Here is a 23,198-nt window from a genome sequence, read left to right as displayed (position 1 = left end):
ATGGGAGTACTCTAAATTGAGACGGACCGAGAGAAGTAACTCCAAACGCAGTGGGTAGGCAGCCTAGGTTCTTCCAATCCGATGGAGTGGGGCTTAGAACTCTGCAAAAAAAAAAAGGGTGGGGGGTGTCAGTCAGAGGGGAAGGTGCACAGCGGAGCCATCGGGCTCCTAAACTGGAAACGGGAGGCTCTGGAGGCGCTGACCTTTCCCCCAGCCTCGGTGGGGAGTTGGGCGGTGAGCCTCTGGAACCTGCTTTCCCGAATCCAGACAGAAGTCCGTGTAGGGCTGACACGAGGGAGCCGGGGCGTGAGGGAAACGGTGGCGACTCCTCACACTGGAGGGGGTTGCGGGCAGCGGCAAACCAAGAACCCGGGCTCGGGGCAGGGGGTTTCTCAACAGACTATAGAGTCCACGGCTGAGGACGGAAGGGATTTGGGGGACCTGAGAGGGATTCTCAGAAAGGGTTGAGGGGAACGGACACGATTTCTACCGCGGTGCTGAATGAAGGCTCCCCGCTCGGGACGCGAGGCACCGAGAGGGTTCCCCGAATTGGATATGGGGGGTATGGGACACTGCGAGCGGACTGAGGGCCGCTGAGGGGGGAACTCTAAATTAGGTCCGGCGGAAACTGGGGGCTCGGAGGGTGATTCTCGCTCGGACTGGGGGAATGGAGGGATCCTCACCAGTTGGAATATGAGGGGATTGGGGGGTCTATCTCCCTCCCGACCCAGGGAGATTGGGGACCTCTTAGATTCTGGATAGCGGGGACCTGAGAAGGAGGACTGGGGGGCCCCAGATCCGGAACCGAGCTACCTTGAAGGCACCGGGAAGCGCTTCATTCCGAGAGGGCGTTCCCGCGGCCCGGCCCCCGTGCCGGGGTGGATGGGGGGTGCGGCCGCGCCCAGGTCCCGGCCCGCCTCGGGATTCGGGGTCTCTCTCGCCCTCGGGGACCCGGGAGCCCGGCGGGAGCGGGGTCCCGGCGCCGCCGCCTCCGCGGGCGCCCGGGCGGACCGGCGAGCGCTGGGATTTATGCTCGCAGGGCGGCGGGGGGAGGAGCCGGCAGGTCGGCCCCCGGCGGGCCCTCCCCTCGGCCGTCCCCGCCCGCCCGCCCGAGCGGGGTCGGGGGAGGGGGCAGCATGGCCTGTCCGTCCGGCCCCCTTCGCCGCGCTCCTCATCTGCCCCGCGCCGAGCGCTGCCGCCGCCGCCGCCGCCGCCGCTCCGCTGCCCGCGCCGCCCGCGGCTCCCGATGGAGACTGACGCGCCCCAGCCCGGCCTCGCCTCCCCGGACTCGCCGCACGACCCCTGGTACGGCCCGGCCCGGCCCGGCCCGGCCTTACTGGCCCGCGCCCGCCCCGGCCCCGCCAACATGGCCGATCCGGGTCGGGCCGGGCCTCCCCGGGGCCCGGGCCCGCGCCCCCTGCGCCCGGGCGCCCGGCGCTCACGCGGGCCCTTTGTGTCTCTCCTCCTCCCGCAGCAAGATGTTCATCGGGGGACTCAGTTGGCAGACTACGCAGGGTGAGCGAGCCCGGGAGCGCCCGCCGGCCCGGCTGGGCACCCGGGACCCCCCGGCGCCCCGGAACCGGACACCCCAGCCCGGCCCTGCGCCCCGCTGACCCCGGGCGCCTCCGCGCCCTGTTTCGCGCCCCGCCCGGGGACCCCGAGAGCGCAGGGCGATCGGCTAGCGCGCACGGCCCAGCGGGTGGAGGGGAGGAGATGAGGGGTTCAGGGGGCATCGGGGGGTGGGCTGAGCCCCCGGGACCCGCCGGCGGCAGCGCCAACTCCGCTCGCACCTGCGGCTCAAACTTTTGTGAGGCGGCTCCCGGAGCGGCGGGAACCCGGCCGGAGCCGTCCCCCCTCCAGCCCAGCTCGGCCCTCGGCTTCCTGGGGCCCCCAGTGGGCGCCAGGAGGCTCCACGGGAGCCGGGTGAGGACCGGGGGTGGGGGAAGCGGTGGAGAGCGTGCAGCCTGCTTGGCGCGGGGGCGGCCGGGCCGAGCCGGGGTCACTGGGGGCAAAGGACGCGGGAAGGGGGGAAGGGCGCGGGGCGCGGGCTGGTCCGAAGGCGGGTGTGTGGTTACAGAAGGGCTGCGCGAATACTTCGGCCAGTTCGGGGAGGTGAAGGAGTGTCTGGTGATGCGGGACCCCCTGACCAAAAGATCCAGGTGAGCCCCTCACCCCCTCCTCCTGCTCCCGGCTCGCCCCCCTCCGCCGCCACTCACTGCCTTGTAACCATCTGCCTCTCCCTCACTACCGCGCGCAGGGGTTTCGGCTTCGTCACTTTCATGGACCAGGCGGGGGTGGATAAAGTACTGGCGCAATCGCGGCACGAGCTCGACTCCAAAACAGTGAGTGGCCCTCGGGGCTTCGGGGGTCCTTTGGGAGAGGGAGGTCGCTGGAGGAGAGGGTCAGGCCTCTCCCCAGGGGACAGCTGGATGGGGTCCTGAAGGAAGGAGGGAGTTTTCTGAGTAGAAGGGCTGCCACACTCTGAAACTTTGTCACTGGAGTTGAGGGGAGACGGAGCAGGAAAATTCCAGGCCAGCTAGGAGATGTTACACCCCCCAACCCCTCCAGTACCGGTGAGGGAAGACGCAGCTACCATCCCCTTCCTGTACATACTAATCTTGATGCCTCAGAGAGGAGCTTGGGTCCCTCCCCTAGCCCAAATTGGGTGAGTCAGGGCTGCAGTGACCCACCCGTGGCTTCCCTGAACTCTAACTAGTATTTGGCTCCCCCCACCCCATTCCAGACCAAAGGCAAAGCATCACTGAATCCCCCTCCCTTCTTCCTTCCCTCCCTCCTCCCCTGACTTTTGGTCAATGAGCTCCTTGCTTTGTGTGGAAGACGTGAACCTGCTTTGCCCATGAAGGGATTTATGAGAAGGGAGCTAGCTTGCCTGGAGACAACCCTTTCCAGCTAGATCTGAGGAGAAGCTGCTTGCTGGGCATTCAAACTCCGGGAACATTTTGCTGCTGTCTCACTGCTCCCCCAGTGTCTTGGGCCCTGCAGGGGGCGCTGGCACAGGCCCCAGCTCAAGGGGAGAGGGAAGAGGAGAAAGCAGAGGAGGGGTTCCTCTGTGATGGGGTGACTGTCTGCCAGGGGGCCGGGACAGTGCGATCTCTCACCACACTCCCCAACTCTCCTCCAGCCCTGGGCCTCCCTGCTTGGGTCAGTCATTGGCTCCTGTTTACCTGCAACAATAGCTGGTTGTGCCCAAGAATTTGTTAAATTACCTCCTGTCCCGAGCTCCTGTTATCTCTGCCCAGTGGCTCCCACTCCTGCTCGCAGTAATGAGCAAATGAGGCCAGGCCTCAACTTTGCCGGCTCTGAAAGGATCTTCTTGGCGCAGACTGAGTGACCCAAGCTGGGAATGGAGAGACAGTGGCCTATTGTTTTTGGTGATTATCTGCCATCAAGCTGCCTGTTCTCCTACCATCCCCTGTCCTCAGAATGCACTGATGGCTTCTGCAGCGCTCAGGAAGCGGAGATTTTGGGGCTGGGGCTGGAGCTGAGGGCGGGGGCATGGAAGATGGATAAGGGGAAGAGAGAGGGGAGGAAGGAGGATGAGACGGGCATCCTTCTGAGACTCGGGACTTGAAAAGGGCAAGGGCTTTGTGTTCGGCATTCTCCAGCCTGGGAAGGGAGGTTTATTGTGGGGAGTCTATTTTGGGTTCTGACTTTCACCTTTTATTTACTTGTTGGGTTTTATGTTGCCAGCTGTGAGTCAGAGTGGAGGTAAGGTGTGTCAGGGATTGGGTGTGCGTGGCTCTGCAGGACATAGCTTGGGTACCGTCTCCCCATCAGTGTCTGCACATGGGGACTGTCTGAGGTGTGCTCTGGCAGCCTCCAGGAGAAATAGAAGGACGAACATGTCCATCGAGGTACGAAATCATACCTTCGGACAGGAGAGTGGGCAGCTGTGATTATCCCTGGAGCCCCTTGGCATTTGGGGAGAGAGGAGGCATTGCCCGGTGTGGATTTTGGAGGTTCCTTCTCTGTGGGTAGATTCCAGAGGGGGAACCAGGGAGGCTGGCCCTGGTTTGTGCCATTCGGGCAGTGAGGGACCAGAGCCCGTTGCCTAGAACTAGGCTGAGTTTTGAACGGAAGGAACTCTGGGGAAAGATAGATCTTCCCTGCGATTGGCTGGTGAACTTCTGAGTGGTTTCCACCCATGTGAGTGGCAAGAAACTCTGAAATGACCGGGCCTCATAGGTCGTGCATTGATCACAGTGTCTCGTGCTCTGGCTTTTGCTGTTTGTCAGTACGAATATAGTACCCGGGAGTACCCAGGTGCATCTTGCTTTTCCCCTTTGGTTGTTCACAGCCAAGGGCAAAGGTGGCCTGCTGGTAATAGCACCTTTGTTTGTGCAATGAAGAGCAGTTCACAAAGGAATGCTTTCACCTGCATTATCTCATTTGATTCCTTGCAGCTCCCTCTGGGAAAAGTGGGTGCTATTGTCCCCACTTTGCAGATGGGGAACTGAGGCTCAGAGGGATCAGGCAAGTTACCAAGATCACAGGCTTGGCCAGGGGCCCAAAGTTTCTGAGTTCAAATCCCGTGTTCTTGCGTGTCACCAAACCTGCACTCTGCTTCACCCCAATCCGAGCTGTATTATCAGGGAACTGTTTGTTTGTGGCCTCAAGAAGGGCTGTTAGATGTCGATGGTACTGGGAAAACAGAACTGAGTCTACCCTTGGTGGTTTATGAACTCTTATCTTGAAGCCTTTTTCAGGCAAAGAGTGTTTCCATTCACAAGGCTTCCGAAGTCTGGATCGCATACCTCACCTGGACAGGTATCTGTCAGGCAGGAAGGCCCTCGATATACCTGGTGCTGGAAGGAATAACACTTTGTTTACTTTTTTCTGGTTCTTGCTGAGGGCTAGACAACAAATGCTTTGTAAGCATTACCTCAAATAATCTGCAGACAGCCCTTTGAGGTGGATGTTAGTATTGGCCCATTTTGCTGGTGAGCTCAAGGCTGAGGCTCAGAGAGGTTAAGTAATTTGTGCAAGCTCTCACAGCTGGGAAGCAGTGTAAGTGGGCTTTGAACCCAACAGCCTGGCTCTAGGGCCTAAATGCCTAACTGTTACATTTTCCTGCCAGAGGCTGTGGTGGTTTCTGTCACCTCTGTGTCCTGGGATGAGAGAGGTCCTCAGGTCTTCAGGCTGTGTGTGATAACCAACGCCCCTCTACCTCTCTCTTCCCTTTCAGATTGATCCCAAGGTGGCCTTTCCTCGGCGAGCACAGCCTAAGGTAGGTATGTGTGTGTCTGGGAGTAGCTCTGTACAACCGGCAGTGATTTTCCCAGCATTCCCTTCTATGGAAGAGGCTTCGGGTTGGAGTGTTAATGGCATGGACTGGGATGGGAGGAGGGAGGATTCTTCACGTCCTTGTTCTGTGAATTGCAGACACCATGCATTTTTCCGTCTGTGCTCTGGGATGGACTAGAGAGAGAGGGGGCTGCATATATTGAGAGAAGGAGGAACCCCTCAGGTGATTCATTGCCCTGTATTTGAAGCCAGTACACTTTGGACCCTGAGTCTAATTCTGACTCTGGAGATCACAGCCTCTGTGCCCAGCACCTCTGGGGGGTCAAACACAGCCCAGACTTACCCTCTGAGGCTGAGCTAAAGTCAGGCCAGGGAGCTACCTCTGACCCCCCAATTACCACCCGCCACCTCTGGGGTGAGGTGTGTTGGGCTTGCAGAGTGGGAAGGGACCATGGTGTCTGACACCTGTTATCTTTCAAGTTGGGTGACTGTGGCTGCCCTCCCAAGTATTCTTTTTCCCTGGTGCTGTGGCGAGTTTTTCTGGGTGCATGGAAAACAGATTTCTGAGCCAGTTGAGCTATACAGAACTCAAAACTTTTGGTGCAGGACAGGGGCCTATTCCAGGGCCCAGGGCAACTAGCCACATCTTAATTTTTAAGCAGTCGAAAACAGGAGACAGGCGGAAGGCTGACTATAGTACAGAGATCAAGACCCCTGAGTCTGCTGATTTATCATGTGTCCTGGGACTAGGTCCCTCTCCAGAAGATCTCAACTCCCCCTTTGCAAGGGGTCAGTGGGAACTAGGATGCTTTAAGATTTTGAGTCATGGCGCCCAGCTCCTGCCACGGCGAAGGGAGAGAGGCAGGTTTTAGGAGACAGGAAAAGGGCATCACTGGAAGAGTCCAGCAGAGGGCCTGAAAGCAATTATGAAGCAGGTATTTGAAGGAAGCCGCACCAGGGAGCACATGGTCGGAATTGGGTTAATTCCATTAAGCAGTTTGGTGACAGAAGGTGCTTTAGTGTTAGGATGGGGCTGGGAATTGCCATGGATTAGCCATGCGCTCCTGGGGTAATTAGGACCATGTGTTCTTCCTAAAACAGGGTTGGGGCCACGGGGCAGCCAGAGGTTGGGTTGGGAGGAGGTTGATGAGGAAAATGTCGGTGTTGAGTTCAGGGGGACCCTGGGATGGGCCTTGGCCTCCCGCAGGAGGGGCTGGTGGGGTCTTTGAGGTAGGCTGTAGGTCTGGGTCACTAAGCCATCCCCTTCCTGACACAGACCCTAGGAAGCGAGCCAGCCAGGGTGTGGGGTACACAGCTGCCCGTTACAGGCCTAGAGGCAGGGGTCCAAGGGGGAGCTCGGGGGGAGGGGGAGCTTCCGAGTAGCTGGGGCCACAGAGAGCTTGTCAGCTGGCGCCCTGGCAGGAGGGCTAGAGCCCCTGCTGGTGGCGGTAGGCCACAGGACTCAGATGCCCACTTTCTCATTCCCTCCCCGAACAGATGGTGACTCGAACGAAGAAGATCTTTGTTGGGGGGCTATCAGTAAACACCACGGTGGAAGACGTGAAGCAGTATTTTGAGCAGTTCGGGAAGGTGGGTCAAAACTGGGGGTGCTGGCTGGGGTGTATGACAGGCCTGTAGAATTTTGGTCAGTAGCAAGTGGAGTCCAGCCAGGTCATTCCAATTCCTGCAAGGGTTGAAAAGGGGGCTGGGTCCTTTTGTGGGTGAGGCTGGGCCAACCCACCGTTCAGGCTCCTGGCCTATCTGTGGGCTTCGGACTCTGGACACGTCCCCAGGGAGAGAAGCCACACAGTAGCTGTCCCTGTTGTTGCCCTTCTCCTGCTTATCTTCATTCTCCTGAGGGAGGCTGTGCTCCCGAAGCCAGTTCAATCCAGTCACCCCTTGGCCTCCTGGGAGTTTGCACCTGTCCAGTCCACGGGCGGTTGTACCTTCCCCCACTCCTTCCCGGTGAGGATGATAAGGAAGCAATAATTATGACTCCCAGGTGTACTCAGGACCCTCCTTGCACAGGTGGGAGCTGAGGGGGAGGGTGCCGATCTCTTAGCTATTGGGGAGGGGCTGAAGAGACCACCTCAAATTCCTGATCAGTCCCAGAGGACTGCTTCTTAGCTCTGAGGTGCATGGAGCTTACATTTGTGGGCCATTTAGTCCATGCAGAAGCAGATGTGGTGACATCAGACAATAGGGTGTCCCCAGAAAGGGGAGCAACGTGAACATCAAGGTCCCATGGAGAGATGGCTAGGAGGGGACCAAGTTTTAAGTCTGGGGCTGAAGTAGGGCTGCTGTGCTTAGTGCTGGGGTCCCTGGTCTTTTCTGACGTGAGACAGGCTGCAGGCTGGATCTCACTTTCCCGTCAAGGCCCTTTCAGTTCCCTGTTAGGCAAAGGGCACAGGAGAACGTGGCTTGGGAATGGGATGTGAGCTGAGGACTGGGTGGGTTTACAGCACCCCCGCCTCCGTCTCTAGGGTAGAAGGGGAGAGGGTGGGAGGTCCCCTGGCCAGCGGATGCAGGCGATGCAAGGGCCAGAGGCCTAGGCTCAGGCGCCTCAGCGGGGACCCGGGCACAGGACCCAGGGCAGGTCGGCCGCCTGGGCCCCAGAGGGAAGGGCGCTCCTGGGAAGCAGCAGGCCCCGCTCGGCTCCGGTGGGGTGTCTTTGTGTCTGAGCGCCGAGCATTAGAGCTCGCACTAATCTGATCCAGCAGCTGTGATTGGAGGCCGCCTGCCCCCGGGGCCGGCGTTGCCATGGCAACCGGGCCCCAGGAGAAGCCGTCAGCGGCCGCGTCTTTTGTTCGGGCCTAAATCGGCGTTGGCATGTGAAACCGGCCCGGGGAGGCCAGGGGGAGCTGGAGAATAGGCTGCCAGGGAGAGAGGGGGACAGCCGGGAATGCCAAGGGCCCCGCGGCGGGGGGCCTCCCGCCCGGATCGAGGGGCCGCCGCCGAGGGGGGAACAATGGTCAGCCGCCATGGCTGCCACTCAGGCTTAGCGGCCGCCGAACTTGGCGGCTCCCACTGGTCAGCAGGCCTCGGCCGCCTCCCCTCCCCCTGCCCGAGCCCCCCTGCCCCTAGGTTCCCATGGAGACCAAAGCCTATTAAGGACACTGGGCTGGGAGCCTCTCTCCCCTCAGCTGGCCCCAGGAGAAAGACACTGGTGGGGGTCCCCTGAACCCCCAGCCACTTTCCTTGCTCTGTGCCCTGGCCTCAACCCCGGTGCCCCACTCTGGGTCTGTCCAGCCAAGGCCCAGGTTGAAGGGTCTGGGGGGCCAGGGCTGATAGTGTGGGAAGGTTGGGTGGAGGAAGGGCTGTGGATTTGGGCTGAATCAGTTTTGGGTCCGGCAGGAACTCAGAGCTGTAGGATGGGGGAGGAGGGTGTGGCTGGTTCATCTACTCATGCGTTCAAAAAATAATCACAGTAGCACAAGTCCAGGTGCTCAGTAGGGTGGTCATGGTCATAGCTGACACAGGCACTGTCTTCATGGAAACATCAAAGCCAGTGGTGTCCAGCTGTTCTGTCTCTAGCTTTGCCACCCTCCCCCATGTGACTGTGGGTAAGCCCCTCTATAATAAAAGTAATAATAATAATAATAATGGCTGTTATTCATTAAGCACTTACTGTATCCCAGGTACTGTGAGTTAAGAGTGTTACACTAGCACTATCTCATTTAACTCCTCCCTATAAGACACTGTTTATACCCATTTTACAGATGAAGAACTTGAATCATAGAGACATAAAGCTGCTTGCCAAGCTTACTTTCCAATTCCAGCCTGTCCTACTCAAAGCTTGTGCTTCTATCACAAGCCTCCTTTCCGGGTTTCTCTTTTCCCTGTGCTAAACATGCATTGTCCATCCAGTTTGGACGGCCTAGCTAATTTGGGATGTGGGCTCAGAATGGGTCCATAGCATGGGAGTTAGGGTGGCACTGTGCTGCAGGGCCCTGGGGCAGGAGGCTTCTTGGGAAGGGAGATGTAATTTCCCCCTGAGATTCTCCAGGGACCCAGCTGCCTCCTGGCTCAGTGGAGGCGTGTGTGTGTGTGTGTGTGTGTGTGTGTGTGTGTGTGTCCCCGGTTCTCCCAGGGGAAAGTCAGGGGCCCAGTGCCGCTTGGTGCCTGAGAAGAACTGGAGGACCACCCAGTTCAGGGGCTGCCCTTTCCACTTTAACAAGGCAGATGACGGCCTGGAAAGAGAGCAAAGGAGAGTGGGGAAGAGGCTGTGCCCCAAGGCCTCAGGAAGTTTTCCTTTATCCCTTGGGTGTCTGACCATTTGGGGGAGGGTCAGCAGCTGGAGTGGGATGTGGAGGGGGGAGAGGCAGTATCAGAGGCAGCCCTTGATTTCCACCGAGGGTGAATCAGACCTTAGCTTAACCCCATGAGACAGCTGACACTGGCTGAAGAATTAAGAGGACAAGGAGGGAAGCAGCAGATGTAGGCAAAGGGAAGCTGGGACTGCAGAAGGGAAGCGAAGGACTTTGGCTGTCCATGTATCTGAGAGGATGCCTTGAGGGAGTAACAAGAAGAGACGACTGGAGTCCAAGGGATGGGGGATAATGTAGACTCTCCTCCTTCCTCCACCCCTTTCCCCTCCCCCAGTCAGTGGGAGGCAAGAAGCCCAGGCACTGAACTCTACTTGCTTTAATTACAGCCTCTAGCAAAAGGAAACCTCAATTAGAGGAAAAGATCTGTACCATGAGAGGGGAGTTGGGTCTGGCTGGAGTGGCTGTCCTCCCGGCCTTTTGCAAAAAGGAAAGAGGCTTTCACTTCCCCACCTCATATCTTACTCCTATATTTTCCCCTCTAGCACCCATTCTATGCCTCCTCCTCCCAGGTTTGATCTGGGATTTGCTGGGTGACCTTGTGTAGGTGACTTCACATCTCTGAGCCCATTTCCTTATCTACAAAATGAGGATCTTACCATGCAAGCAATATGGAGGAGAGGATGGTGGGGCAAAGTGCCAAGCATATGTTTGGTGCTTAATACGTTCAGGCTGGCCCGTTGAGATTTTGGGGGTTGAATGGTGGTGCTGTGGCACCCAGTTGGGGTTGCAGATGGAAAGCTGTCCCCTACCCAGGGAGCAGGTTTAAGATAAAGCCTGGACTGGGCAAGAGGGGAACGGGTGTCGGAGCCCTTGCTCCTGGGTTGTGGTGGAGGCCCCTGTGTCTGGTGGGTCGTCCACGGTGGCTCTCTTTCAGGTGGACGATGCCATGCTGATGTTTGACAAAACCACCAACCGGCACCGAGGTGAGTTTGGCCCCCTCCCCCTTCCCAGGCCAGGCTGGGGGCCTGTGGTCAGCCAGGGGGCTACAGGTCACAGCTGCCCTTTCATCTCGCCTCCTGACATCCTATCCCCGAGGATCTGCATCCTCTCCGGGGCCTGGCCTTACAGAAGGCTTTTGTCCCGCCGTTTCCTGTGCTAGAAACTTGCCGAATTGCAGACACCCGAGAGGAGCAGAGAAGCAGACCTCTCCTCCCCTTGCAGCTGAGCCCTCCACCCCCGCCCCAGCCAGTGTCTGCCCAGCCGGTGTCTGCCTGGGCTTACCTTGTCCCTGGTAACCAGAGCTCAGACTGCGCCACCCCCGGGTCAGGCTGACTCCACAGCCCCGGGCAGTCTGCTCCTGCCACTGCCCCATCGCCCCACCCATCGGCTGAGCCCAGCCCCTGGGACCCTTGCCCCCGAACCTGTGAGCATCTGGGCCACCGGGTGTACACTGCCTGGTTGTTTTTCTCCCAAGGGCCTTGCCTTCTGAGAAATCCCATTCCAGCCCCTGGGGCACACCCAGGAGGAGGCGGGGTTGTTTCTCCAGTGCCTTCAGAGCTTTGGGCCTTTTAGCCTGTTTGGGGAGTGGGGTATGTGCTGGTGTGTGCGTGTGTGTGTTTTTGTCTGTGCATGTGAGGGTGTCTATGTCTGAATAGTTTTGTAGATCTAGCGTGTCAGAGTAACTGTACATGTACACAGGGGCCTTTATGCATTTGTGAGCACTGTTGAGTGTCTCTGTGATATATGGGTACCTAGGTGTACCATATATCTGTGTATCTGTGTACAAAAATATATTTGTACACGTTCGTGTGCATTTTTAAAAGTATTTGTGTGTGCTCTTTTCCCCTCCTTGGAAAGCATCTGAGGAAGAGAAAAGGCACGTTGAATGTGTTTTGCATCATAGCTCTGCTTCTTTCTAACTTGCTACGTGGTCTTGGGCAAGTCACTTCGCTGAGCCTTGGTTTTCACATCCGTGATTTGGGAGTTGAAACCCTGTCTCATCGGGTAGTTGAGAGGTTGCTAGGCTGGGAACAAAGCTTCTTGTTAACGCTTAGACACTTGCCTGTGAGGGGGGGAGTGGTGTTCTTGGTATGACTTGGGGCTGGGTTTTGACCATGAGCCCAGTTCTGAGCCTGCCTTTGCCCTCTAGGGTTCGGCTTTGTCACGTTTGAGAGCGAGGACATCGTGGAGAAAGTGTGTGAAATCCACTTCCACGAAATCAACAACAAAATGGTGAGCCGGGATTGGATGGGGTGGAGGTGCAGAGGGAGAGTAGGGCTCCAGGCGGAGCCAGCCAGGGCTGCTTGGAGGTTCTGCAGGCAGGCAGAGGGGCCTCACAGTCAGTGGGGCAGAGCCAGTTCTCCCACCCGCTGAAAATCTGGACAGGAAGACGGTGTCCCACAGCTGTGAGAAAGCATGGCTGGTGGGCTCAGAGGGACCGGGTTGAAATCCTTACTCCGCCACTTACCAGTCTAGTCATTGGGCAGATGACTTCCCCTCTCTGAGCCTCAGTTTCCTCATCTGTAAAATAAGAGTGGCAGCAGTACCTCCATCATAGGGTTGGTGTAAGCATTCGATGAACTACTGCATGCAAAGCTGATCTCTAGCACTCTGTGATCCTTCCAGAAATGGTAACCCTGAAATTAACAATAAAGAGGCCTGCCAGGGAATAGGAGGGTGACCTGCGTCTATAGGAGGGACTGACCGCCAGGTCTCATTGCAGGTGGAATGTAAGAAAGCTCAGCCAAAAGAGGTGATGTCACCGACTGGCTCGGCCCGGGGTAGGTCTCGAGTAATGCCCTATGGAATGGACGCCTTCATGCTGGGCATCGGCATGCTGGGTATGTGCTAGGCCTGCATCTGCGGCTTCTTCCTGCCCGAAACTGCTCCCGGGGCTACCAGGGGCTGCATGGGTGTTGCATCTCCTCGGTGGTCTGCCCTCCTGTCTGAGTGGTTGGGTAGGAGCGTGGACCGAGGATCTCAGATCTGCCGGTCCTAATGAAGGTAGGCCGATTTGGTTGTAGGGTGCTGCCCTCTGGTGGTGACCAAAAGAATGGTCCAGCTGCTCCTCATTAATTGGTCCTTCCGTCCATCCGTCCATTCTATTTTTTTTGTCCACGCATCTGTCCAGTAAACAGTTATTGAGCAACTATAAATGCCAGGCCCTATGCCAGGAAGTACAATGGTGACTTTTCTTGGAGCTTTACGGTCTGGCAGGGGAGAAAAATAAGTAAGAACATAAATAAATAGGTTTAGGATGAGAATTATAGGATGCCAAGGGAGCATGGTCATAGCAAAGTTGACCAAGACTTGGAGAAGCTAAGAAAGAAGTCACATTTAAGCTGAGTCTGTGGGTTGAGTAGGAGCTAGTTATGGGAGGGCAGGGAGCAGGAGAGGGAAAAAGTGGTCAGGCAGATGGAACAGCGTTTACAGACCCAAAGGCCTCTGGGAAGGTAGAAAGAAGGCTGCTTCTTCTTGTTCATTCAACTAATACTTATTGAGCAGCTTCTGAGAGAGAGGACCTGCCTTCATGGGGTTTCCCATCAAGTGGGAGACAGAAGTGAATGGGCAGTGTCACCACAGTGAGTGGAGGCTGTGGGAGGCCCAAGGAGGCACTTAAACCCACCTGGGGGTCAGGGAGGCTCCCCGGAGAAGGTCAAGGTTACCGTGAGCCTTGGAAGTTGAGCACGAATCAGCAGTGCTTGGGACCCACGACTGAGGGTGAAAAGTCTGAGCGGGGCCCCCAGGAAGGTCACAGTCTCCCTGGAGAGACAAGATGTATATACACAGAAAGAGAACAGTACAAGGGGGTCTTTATGCTGGGGATGGGGGAGTGGTGCTCTGAGGACTCAGAGGAGGGGGTATAGCATGGGCTAGAGGGTCAGGAGTGGGATCACAGATAGAGGGGTGAGGAATGTACCCACCAAGTGCAGCATTATCTTCTCCTGAAGTTTTTTGTTTTAACTTTTTATTTGGAAGTAATTTCAAATTTTCAGAAGAGTTGGAAAAATAAAGTAGTACAAAGACCATCCATATACCCTCTGCCAGATTCACGTATCGTTTACATCATACCCATTTTGCTTTTATCATTCTCTCTGTATATGTGTGTGTGTACACACACATACACACACACACACAGAGTACACTTGTGATTTTTCCCTGAATCATTTGAGGGTAAATTACATGCATTTTGGCCCTTTACCCTTAGATAATTCACTGTGTGTTTCCCAAGATTAGGGATGTTCTTTCATGAAACCACATTATAATTATCAATTCATACATTTATACGGATACAATATTTTAATCTAATCTATTATCTATTTTCTGATTTTATCAGTTGATCCAGTAATGTTCTTTATAACTATTTTTGTCCTCCAGAGCAAGTTCCAGGCTAGGATAAAGTATTGAATTTAGTTGTTCTGTCTCTTTAGCCTCCTGTGGAATATTGAGAAAATTTTCTTTTCAAAGCAATTCATTAGTTGGTTTCACCCCATTTAAAAAGGGGGGTGGGGGCTTCCCTGGTGGCGCAGTGGTTGAGAGTTCGCCTGCCGATGCAGGGGACATGGGTTCGTGCCCCGGTCCGGGAAGATCCCACATGCCGCGGAGCAGCTAGACCCGTGAGCCATGGCCGCTGAGCCTGCGCGTCCGGAGCCTGTGCTCCGCAACGGGAGAGGCCATGGCAGTGAGGGGCCAGCGTACCGAAAAAAAAAAAAAAAAAAAGGGGGGGGTGGGAAGAAAACCTCTAACCAGTAGTGAGAATTGTGGTTAAGAGACTTGGAGCCAGTCAGATCTGAATTTGAATCCCAGTTACACCATTATTACTCACTGGGTGATCTTTCTTTCAAAGCTGCAAATATCTATTATAATATATGTATTGGAGAGACAGAAATAAAAGATGGGGAAGACAGAAAATCAGCACTTAAAGAAATCCTGGGATAAGTTCAGATACTGGTCATCAGTGCTATGAAAGGGAAAAAACAGGGTGACATGATAAATGTTGAAAGGGAAAAACCAGGGAGGGTGACATGATGAATATTGTAACTGATGAAAGGGAGGTCTCTTGTGTGATGACCTCTCCGAGGAGGTGACAGTTGAGCTGCGTCTTGCACAATGAGAAGGACATAATTATGTGAAAACCCGGGGAAGAGTGTTCCAGGCAGAGGAATCATCATGTGCAAAGGCCCTGGGGTGGGAAAGAGCTTGGTGAATTTGAGAAACAGCAGGGAGGCCAATGTGGCTGGAGCAAAGTGAGAAAGGGGCAGGGTGTAGATGAGGACAGGATGGAGGCAGGAGCCAGAGCATGAAGGGCCTTGATAAGAGTTTGGATTATTCTCAGCTAATAAGTGTCCCCTCTCTGAGCCTTAGTTTCTCTATCTGTAAAATGGGGTTCCTAATAGTACCTCTTGGGATTCTTATGAGGTTTAAGGAGAGAGTAAAGTGTGCAACAGGCTTTGCACAGGGCTTGGCATGCGGAAGGTATATGGTAAATATGACTGATTACTATTCATGGTACAAGGTGGGGAGGGAAATGAGAGGCTCACATCCTTCCCTGCTGAGCTGTAGGTAAGGCATCTGACACTGGTCCCCTTGCCCTATCAGGTTACCCTGGTTTCCAAGCCACGACCTATGCCAGCCGGAGTTATACAGGCCTCGCCCCTGGCTACACCTACCAGTTCCCCGGTAAGTTCTGCCCAGTGTCCCTCTGCTGCCAGCATGTCCCTGGTTCCCGGGCAATCTGACTCCTCACGGGCGGTGTCTGGGGGTGCATGGCATGGGGGAGGTCTGCCTGCTGGAGGCTTGGAAGGAAGGGCATGTCTGAGGAAGGAGCGCCTCGCCCCACCCATCCCCCCCTCCCCTCCCCAGAAGCTGGGGGGGTCCCCGTGTGGCCCTGCATGGCACCCCTCCCTCCTAGGCTGATCTCTGCCCGCCTCTTGCCTTTCTCTCCTCCCTACCCGCCTCCGGGGTTGCCACTTCCACCAAAAGGGCATTGGGCTTGTGGTGGGGCAACCTCCCTGAGGGCCAACATTGGTTGTGTCCTTACGGACTCACCGATAATGAGCATGTGCTATGCTGAGCCCCTTTCAAGGCAGACAAGACCTTTGGAGACCCTGAATGCTGAAAAACAATTTAAAAGCAAGATGATCACCACCCTCATTTGTAATTCAAAATAAAAACAACACTAGGCCTTCTCATAAGTGGCGAGAAGCCCAACAAAGTTCTGAGCTTTCCCATGATGACTATTCAATGTTTTTTTAAATATCAAATTTCATATTTTTGCAAGGCTTTTGTTTGCTTGTTTTCTGGTCTTATTTTTCTAGAGGTCCCCTAAGCACTTGCACCTTGGGCAGTCCAGCTTGGAACCCTCTGTACACATGTTGTTGTCTAGTCCTGACAGTAATCTCTGGGGGAAGGCATGGTGATCCCCATCTTCTAGGTGAGGAAATGGGCTCAGAAGGGAAAAGTGACTGCAAAGATGACTCAGCTAGAAAGTGGCAGAGCTGCTCTAGGGCCATCACTTCCCATCAATGCTACCTTCCCAGCTCCTCCTCCCCACCCCCCAAAGAAAATAGGAGGAAGGATGGATTCTGGGAGATTTTTTAGTGCAACTTCAAGACTTTTAAGAAAAACAGCGGGAACAGAAGCTCCAGCATCACCCAGTGCCCAGGGTATAGGTGGCAACTCTGCCCACTCTTCCCTTCTCTGTCTGTCTCCCTTCTCTGTGACTGTGTCTCCTTCCCCACCCTTGCCTGCTGGGGACCGTGCTCTCCCCCTCCCCAGCTCTCGGGTCCTGTGCATGGCCTGTCCCCCCACCCAGTGTCCCTGTGGGTGCATTTGTCCTCCCTGGGCCACGCCCAAGAGGCCTCCCTGCATCTTCCTAAGCTGTTTTACGTTTCATTTTAGAATTCCGTGTAGAGCGGACCCCTCTCCCGAGCGCCCCAGTCCTCCCCGAGCTTACAGGTCAGTCGCTCGGATTTCGTACACCTCACAGGCCACATGGGGAGAAAGAGAATGACCCAGGAACCTTCCCAGGGAAAGCTAGTGGGACCCTTTTCTCCTGCCCTCCAGTCTATGAGGATGCAGCAGACTCGGGCAATGGCCAGTCTGTGTAGCTGCATGGCCCTTAAGGGTGGGGCATAGGGCCAAGCCCAGCAGATGGAGGCGAAGTCACTCATTCATCCATTTGACAAATATTTATCTAACGCCTCCCGTATGCCAAACACCTTGTAGGAGCTGGGAGCCAGTGGTGAACCAGCCAGGGTCTCAAACTCAGAGCAAAGTGGGCCGGGTGGGGACGTCAGGACATGGCAGTGGGCATGGCTCCACTCAGTGCCAGCCAACCCTGCCGGGAGGGGATGCAGACCAACAACTTACAGATCTTCTTTTCCAAGAGAAGCCCAAAACCCAGCTTTCACTTTCAAATGAATTTTTCAGTTATTTTCAAATGTTGGCAACCAATTTCAAATTTTTAAACCACTGCAGGCCAAATGCAACATATTTGAGGGCCAAATCCAGCCCGTTTGCAACTTCTGGGCAAGTAGGTGTGATGTGCTTGGCCATCCTGAGCCGTTTCTCAAGCTGGAGTTTTTACTTGGGCCAGTCAGCTCAGCTCTGGAGCTGGGGCCGGGGCTGAGGCCCAGGCCAAGGGCAAGGGGCGGGGCCGGGTGGGTGCAGATGAGGTGGGCTGCAAGGGGTTTCTCTGTTCAACCCGCTTCTCCCCACACCCCATCCCCAGACTCCCCCCCCAACCTAGCCGTGTGTGGAGGACGTGAGCGTGGATGCTGCTTTAGATGAGACCTTCCTTCCAAGGGATGCTCGGGGGGGCCCCAAAATGGGGGAGGGGAAAGAGGAACCTGAAGGAAGGGGAGGGAGTCCTGGTGGTGGGGCTGATAGAGGCTCTTCCCTGAACAGAGTGAGTGGGGGAGCAAAAAGGGGTCTTTCCTACTCATTTCAGAACTCTTGTGTTGAGGCCCTACTGTGTGAGACACTGCCAAGCCCTGGAAGCAAAGCAGGGACCAGACACCCAAGCTCTGATCTGCAGAACTTGTGCTCTAAAGAGAGAGAGAAATGCTTATTATACAAATGAGTAATGCTTTACTGCTGTGATAAAAGCATGCTGGATTTGCTTTGCGGAAATGCCTAACTGGGCCCCAGACCAGACCTCAGAGCCCAGCCCTGCCGTTAAAGAACCGAGGGAAGAAATATCCCCTCTGCAGACACTTTGGCCAGGGAGGACGTGGGTTCAAGGCTAAGCAGTTCTTGGAGGTCTGGGGTCCAGACTTTTCCCTCGCCTTCAAGAGATGAGGGTGTTTCCTTCGTGCATTTAATCAATATGTTTTGTGCCAAATGCTGTTCCAGGCAGTGGGGATTCATCAGGGAATGAGACAGATGAGACCCCTGCCCTCCTGGAGCTGATAGTCTAGTGGAGGGAGACAGGAATAAACAAGTAAATAAACAAGTATCAGATACTTTCTCAAGGTGAGAAGTTCCACAAGGAAAATAAAACAGGGAGATGTGCTCAAGTGTTAGTGCCAGGGGCGAAGGGCTGCCTCAGCAGGGGTGGTCAGGGAAGGCTTCTCGGAGGAGGTGACTGAGTGAGAAAGTGCCACCTCTATGAAGACCTTAGGCAAGTTGTCTCCCAGCGGTGCAGGAATGCTATCCTAAACTTTAATCCCCTGGCCCCATGGCCTAGCCAAGGACTTTCAGGGTTGTTTTTCAGGGTCCCTAGCGTCAGGTCCAGTTCAGGGCCAGGGTCACCAAAACAGCCCCCAGGGGCACATCTTGGGATGGGAGAAGGCAAATGCAAACTCCCCAGACCCTGGCTCTGGTTGGGATTGTAGCCTCTCAAGGGCAGAGCCAAGCGGCAGGGGGCGCTCACCCCCAGGCCTGAGGGAGCTCCAGACTCACGCCAACCAATTATTTAAGCAGAGGTCCCTCCTAGTACTGTTCCTTCAGCTGACACTTATTAAACACCAACTGTATACAAGGCAGGGTGCTAGGCGCTGCGGAGGTGGGGGTGGTGGGGTAGACAGCAAACCAGGGAATAGCCAGATCCCTGTGTCTGAAGAGGGGGTCAGAGAGAAGGGGATGAGGAGCCTTGGAGGAAGGAGTGGTCATTTCTGCCTGGGTGGTGGTCAGGGGCCCCTGAGGCAGGGAACTGCATGCACACAATGTATCGAGGACATCTCCCTTCTCACGGGAGAAGGGGAGCGAGGGGAGCCGGCCAGGCAGCAGAAGGAGCGAAATGGGCTTGTGGCCTGGACTGGAGTCTGGCTTCAGCCGGATCCCACCGGGGGGTAGGGGGGGGATTAGTGCACCTCCTGGTTGGTCCCTTGGGGCGACAGCCTGGCTTTTGGTACCCGTGTCAGTCAGTCACTGGCTCCAGTTGGCTGGGGTCGGGAAGAGGGACATAATCTCTGTGTACCCCTGGGCTAAGTAGCCCCCATCCAGCCAAGGGCCCTCCCTGGAGAAGGGGGCAGCTGCAGGCGACGCTCAGAGCAGCTCGGGGTGGGGGTGGGGGTGCACCACCCGCACCTGCTATGAGGTTTGCTTGTTCAAGTGTGTCCGTCAAGTCCAGGGGAGAAGCTGAGGATCCCTGGGAGGCGATCCTCTCGCCTCCCTTTCTCCAAGGGAGTCCTGCCTGACCCCAGGGCTGCACTGACCCCTCCGAGGTGGGGTAAGGCTGGAGAGGCTCTGCCCTCATCCCCCGCTGCCCCTCAGCCGCCACACTGAAGCGCCCATACCTTTCCTTCCAGCCATTCCTCTCACCGCTTACGGACCCATGGCGGCGGCAGCAGCGGCAGCGGCTGTGGTTCGAGGGACAGGTGAGGGCTTCTGGGGTGCAGGAAGCGGCGGGGGTGGGCAGCGGGCAGAGAATTCTAGAGGGGTGGGGAGGCGGCCACTGCCACCCCTTTTCAGAGGGACTCACTTATTCATTCACTCAACTAATATGAACTGAGCACCTGGTAGGCCAGCCAGGAAGGAGACGAACGTGATCCCTGCCCTCCAGAGCTTACAGGCTGGTGGGGCATCAGGTATTAAAAAGGCAGTCACACGGAAGGATGATCCTGACCGCTGGGGGATGTCAGCTGTCAGAGGAGCCCACAGGCCTCTCGGGAAGGCTTCCAGGAGGTTGCACCTCTTAACTTCCCATTTGAAGGCAAACAGGAAGAAAAGTATTCCCAACAGAGGGAAGAGTAGGTGCAAAGGCTTGGAGGCCAGTTAGCATGGGTGGAGTACAGGAGTGGGGGGTGGGGAGGAGGTGGGAGGAACCGGGTCCTGGGGAGACACTGAACATTTTAAGCAGCAGAGTGATGTCCATTTTAGAAAATGCACGCAGCTGCAGGGTGGGGACAGGTGTGAAGGGGCTCCAGAGGGGAGGGGAGGTCAGTGAAAAGGCTGCTGAGTGGTCAGACGAGAGATGATGGGGGCCCGGGCTGGGGCTGGGGGGGTGGATGGACTCTGGAGGATTTCTGGGTGGCGTCGCACATGCCCCTCTGGGTTGTGGGGGTGAGGCAGGGGGGAGGGGCCAAGGTCAGGCTGGGTGGAACGGATTGGAGGGGGTGCTGGGGGGTCACAGCGGGCGCCGGGGCTATCACCGTCTTCTTTCTGGGTTGCCAGGCTCTCACCCCTGGACGATGGCTCCCCCTCCAGGTTCAACTCCCAGCCGCACAGGGGGCTTCCTGGGGACCACCAGCCCGGGCCCCATGGCCGAGCTCTATGGGGCAGCCAACCAGGACTCGGGGGTCAGCAGTTACATCAGCGCTGCCAGCCCCGCCCCCAGCACTGGCTTCGGCCACAGTCTTGGGGTGAGTGGCCGGACCTGGAGGACCCTGAAGTTGAAGGAGGGAGAGGCCTTGTCTGTCTGTGGGGGCAGAAGGGAGGCGAGAGATGACGGATGGAGAGAGTGTCACCAACCAAGGAACAGTGAGGGTTATCATTCAGTCATTCAGTGGACATTTAATGATCTCCTTCTGTATGCCAGGCATTAGGTGTGCTCTGGGGATACTGTGCAAATGAGACTCACCATCTCTGCCTGCATGGAGGCTAGATTCTAGCTCAGGGGTGCCCTAGTTTTAACCAGGGTACTGGTTAATGCAGATTCCCAGGCCCTACCCTGGAGAATCTTTTAGTGGGGGCGATACGGGCAGGGCTAGAGAAGGTCTGTGCCTCACCTGGGGCTTCTGTGAGAGACAGAAGGAGCCCCTGGGCTTTCTCTGCTGCCCCCAGGAATCTAGGAGTCAAATTCTTTTCTTTCCAGGGCCCCTTGATTGCCACAGCTTTCACCAATGGGTACCACTGAAGCAGGAGGCAGGTGGCAGGAGGTGAGGAGGTGGGCAGGGGCCTTGGGGTGTGGGTGGCACTGGGAAAGCTAGTACTGGGCAGCCTAGTCTGGGACACGGCCCCCGTCCCTGCCTTCACGGAACCCACAGCCCAGCGAGGAGACAGACCTTCTTCCCAGCAGTGGTCAAAGAACAGGAGAAGCGGCTCCATAAAGAATGTAAATGATAACAACAATAAGGCAGCATGTGCTGCCTCTCAGGCGAAGATTTTTTTTTTCAGCTCCCCCCTTTTTTTTTTTTTTTAATCTTTGGCCGTGTTGGGTCTTTGTTGCTGCGCGTGGGCTTCCTCTAGTTGCAGCGAGTGGGGGCTGCTCTTCGTTGCGGTGTGCGGGCTTCTCATTGCGGTGGCTTCTCTTGTTGTGGAGCACAGGCTCTAGGCGCACGGGCTTCAGTAGCTGTGGCTCGCGGGCTCTAGAGCGCAGGCTCAGTAGTTGTGGCACACGGGCTTAGCTGCTCCGCGGCATGTGGGATCTTCCCGGACCAGGGCTCGAACCCCTGTCCCCTGCCTTGGCAGGCGGATTCTTAACCACTGCGCCACCAGGGAAGTCCCCGAAGATTTTTTAAGATTGATGATGCCCAGCAATGATAAGGGGGGAGGACAATCTGCAAATTGGCTCAGGTTTTCCAAAGGGCAGGTTTATCCGGACTAAACATTCATGCCCTTAACACAACAATTCCACTTCTAGGCATTTCTTTTTAAAACTGCAAATAACTGAAATGCCCATCAACAGGAGAGCAGTTAAACAGACTGCATGCATACAATGGAGTATTACTCAACTGGTAAAACAGGATACGTTCAACATATATGCGTATACAGAGAGTGAGGGGACGGGAGGACCCTGCACACACAGTCATCATGCTGTGTATGGTGGGGCACTATGTGACCCAGTGACATTTCCTTTGTTCATTCATTCATTCAAACAACTATTTATTGAGCACTATTCCAGAAAAGGGGGATGTAGAAGACGAGGCCCCTCTCTCACTCTACAGACAAAAATCAAGTGAGCAAGTGAGATCATTCCAAATTGTGTGTGAGGGGTCTACCTACTTAAGGGGTTCAGAGGGCATCTCTGAGAAGGTGATGTTTGAACAAATCCAGCCATTCAAAAATCTATGGGAAGGAGGGTTTCAGAACAGAAAATGCGAAGTGTACGAACAAAGCTTGCCTAGGAGGGGATTAGGGAAAGAGGCCTGCAGGAGGATACCTGTGCTCTGGGGGCCGCAGAGAGGTGCGGGGGCAGCACGCCCATAACCTGCTGCTGTGTTCCAGCGCCCCGGCCTGCAGCTGACTGAGGACCACGAGTGAGCCAGCAAGGGGGCGGGGACACCTCAGCCGCAGCCGCCTTCCCCTCCCCCGCAGCGACTCGGACGCGACTGCCCCCCACCCCCACCCCGGGCCCCGGCCCCTGCCCTGCTGCCCGCCCCCGCCGGACATCCATCGTCTGGCTCCCCTACTAACCTCCCCCTCTTCCCCAGCCTCCCCTGACCTGCCCTGCCCGCTTTTATTTATTTTGGATTAGCCAGTTGCCCCCCACTGCCCCTGGTTCTCCCCTCCCCTGTCGGGTCTGCACCCCGCTCTCCTTGCCGCGCCCCCCTAGGACTCCCAAGAAGGCTTTTGTATTTGTGCATAGCTAGAGTGAGGGCGGAGGGGGCCTGTTACAGGCCGCAGCCACAACCCTGGTTTTTTATTCCGATTTTCCCTCCTTTTCTCTTTCCTTTTTTTTTTTTTTTTAAAGAAACCGTTTTTTAAAACTATTTCTAGGTTTGTGAATGTGAAGCCCCAGGCCGCAGGGGGCAAGGGGCCAGGTGCCCCCCCCACCAGCTGAGAACAAAATGTCTATGTGGGTGCGGGCCCCTGGCCAGCTCCCTCCAGCCCTGGAGAGGAGGACAGGGCTGCGTAGGCCAGGCCGAGCCCCTGGAACCATCCCGTCCTGTATCATATGTAAATACTGTGAGGTGAAGCCCACACCCCTCTCTAAGACCCCTTGGGGGTGAGGGCATCGCCTCGCCCCACCTGGCAAAGGTCTCCCCTCCACCGTGTTTCTCTACCTTCCTCAGACACCGTTACTGTAAGCTTGCAGGCCTCAACTGTGGCCGAGTCAGGCCTGCTCTCTCAGGCCCTAGGGGTCAAGGCCTTGGGCCCGCTCACCCCGAAAACCCAGTGTGGGAACGAGGGAAGAGAAGGGCTCACCTGGAGCCACTGCTGGAAAGGAATTAACTCTCCAAAGGTCTCCCCCTGCCCCCTACCTAGTCGGGCCTTCATGGTTTCTGCCCTGAGCCCGCCCCGTAAGTGGGCATCGGGCGGGGGGGCACCTTGGGAAGGGGC

General features: G+C 56.2%; 1 protein-coding gene across 5 annotated transcripts; it reads left to right on the top strand.

The window, feature by feature from the left end:
- Positions 1 to 1,246: 1,246 nt before the first annotated feature.
- On the top strand, positions 1,247 to 20,832 carry MSI1 (musashi RNA binding protein 1; the record flags this gene model as incomplete). Of its 5 annotated transcripts, none has more annotated exons than XM_079717530.1 (14): positions 1,247 to 1,305; positions 1,475 to 1,515; positions 2,081 to 2,159; positions 2,258 to 2,342; positions 5,207 to 5,248; positions 6,763 to 6,855; positions 10,468 to 10,516; positions 11,683 to 11,765; positions 12,256 to 12,373; positions 15,132 to 15,212; positions 16,434 to 16,490; positions 19,286 to 19,354; positions 20,151 to 20,338; positions 20,791 to 20,832. In XM_079717530.1, 14 exons carry the CDS (start codon positions 1,247 to 1,249, stop codon positions 20,830 to 20,832), a joined length of 1,086 nt encoding a protein of 361 aa, XP_079573656.1. The 5 variants fall into 5 exon arrangements, with proteins under 5 accessions (XP_079573656.1, XP_079573657.1, XP_079573655.1 ...); XM_079717531.1 differs by having other exon boundaries at positions 2,078 to 2,159; positions 20,184 to 20,338; XM_079717529.1 differs by having other exon boundaries at positions 2,078 to 2,159.
- Between the last annotated feature and the right edge of the window lie 2,366 nt (positions 20,833 to 23,198).

This window comes from Hyperoodon ampullatus, assembly GCF_949752795.1.
Source record: "Hyperoodon ampullatus genome assembly, chromosome: 13".
NCBI lineage: Eukaryota > Metazoa > Chordata > Mammalia > Artiodactyla > Ziphiidae > Hyperoodon > Hyperoodon ampullatus.
Note: the sequence above shows the minus strand (reverse complement) of the source record. Positions and strands in the feature narration are given on the sequence as shown.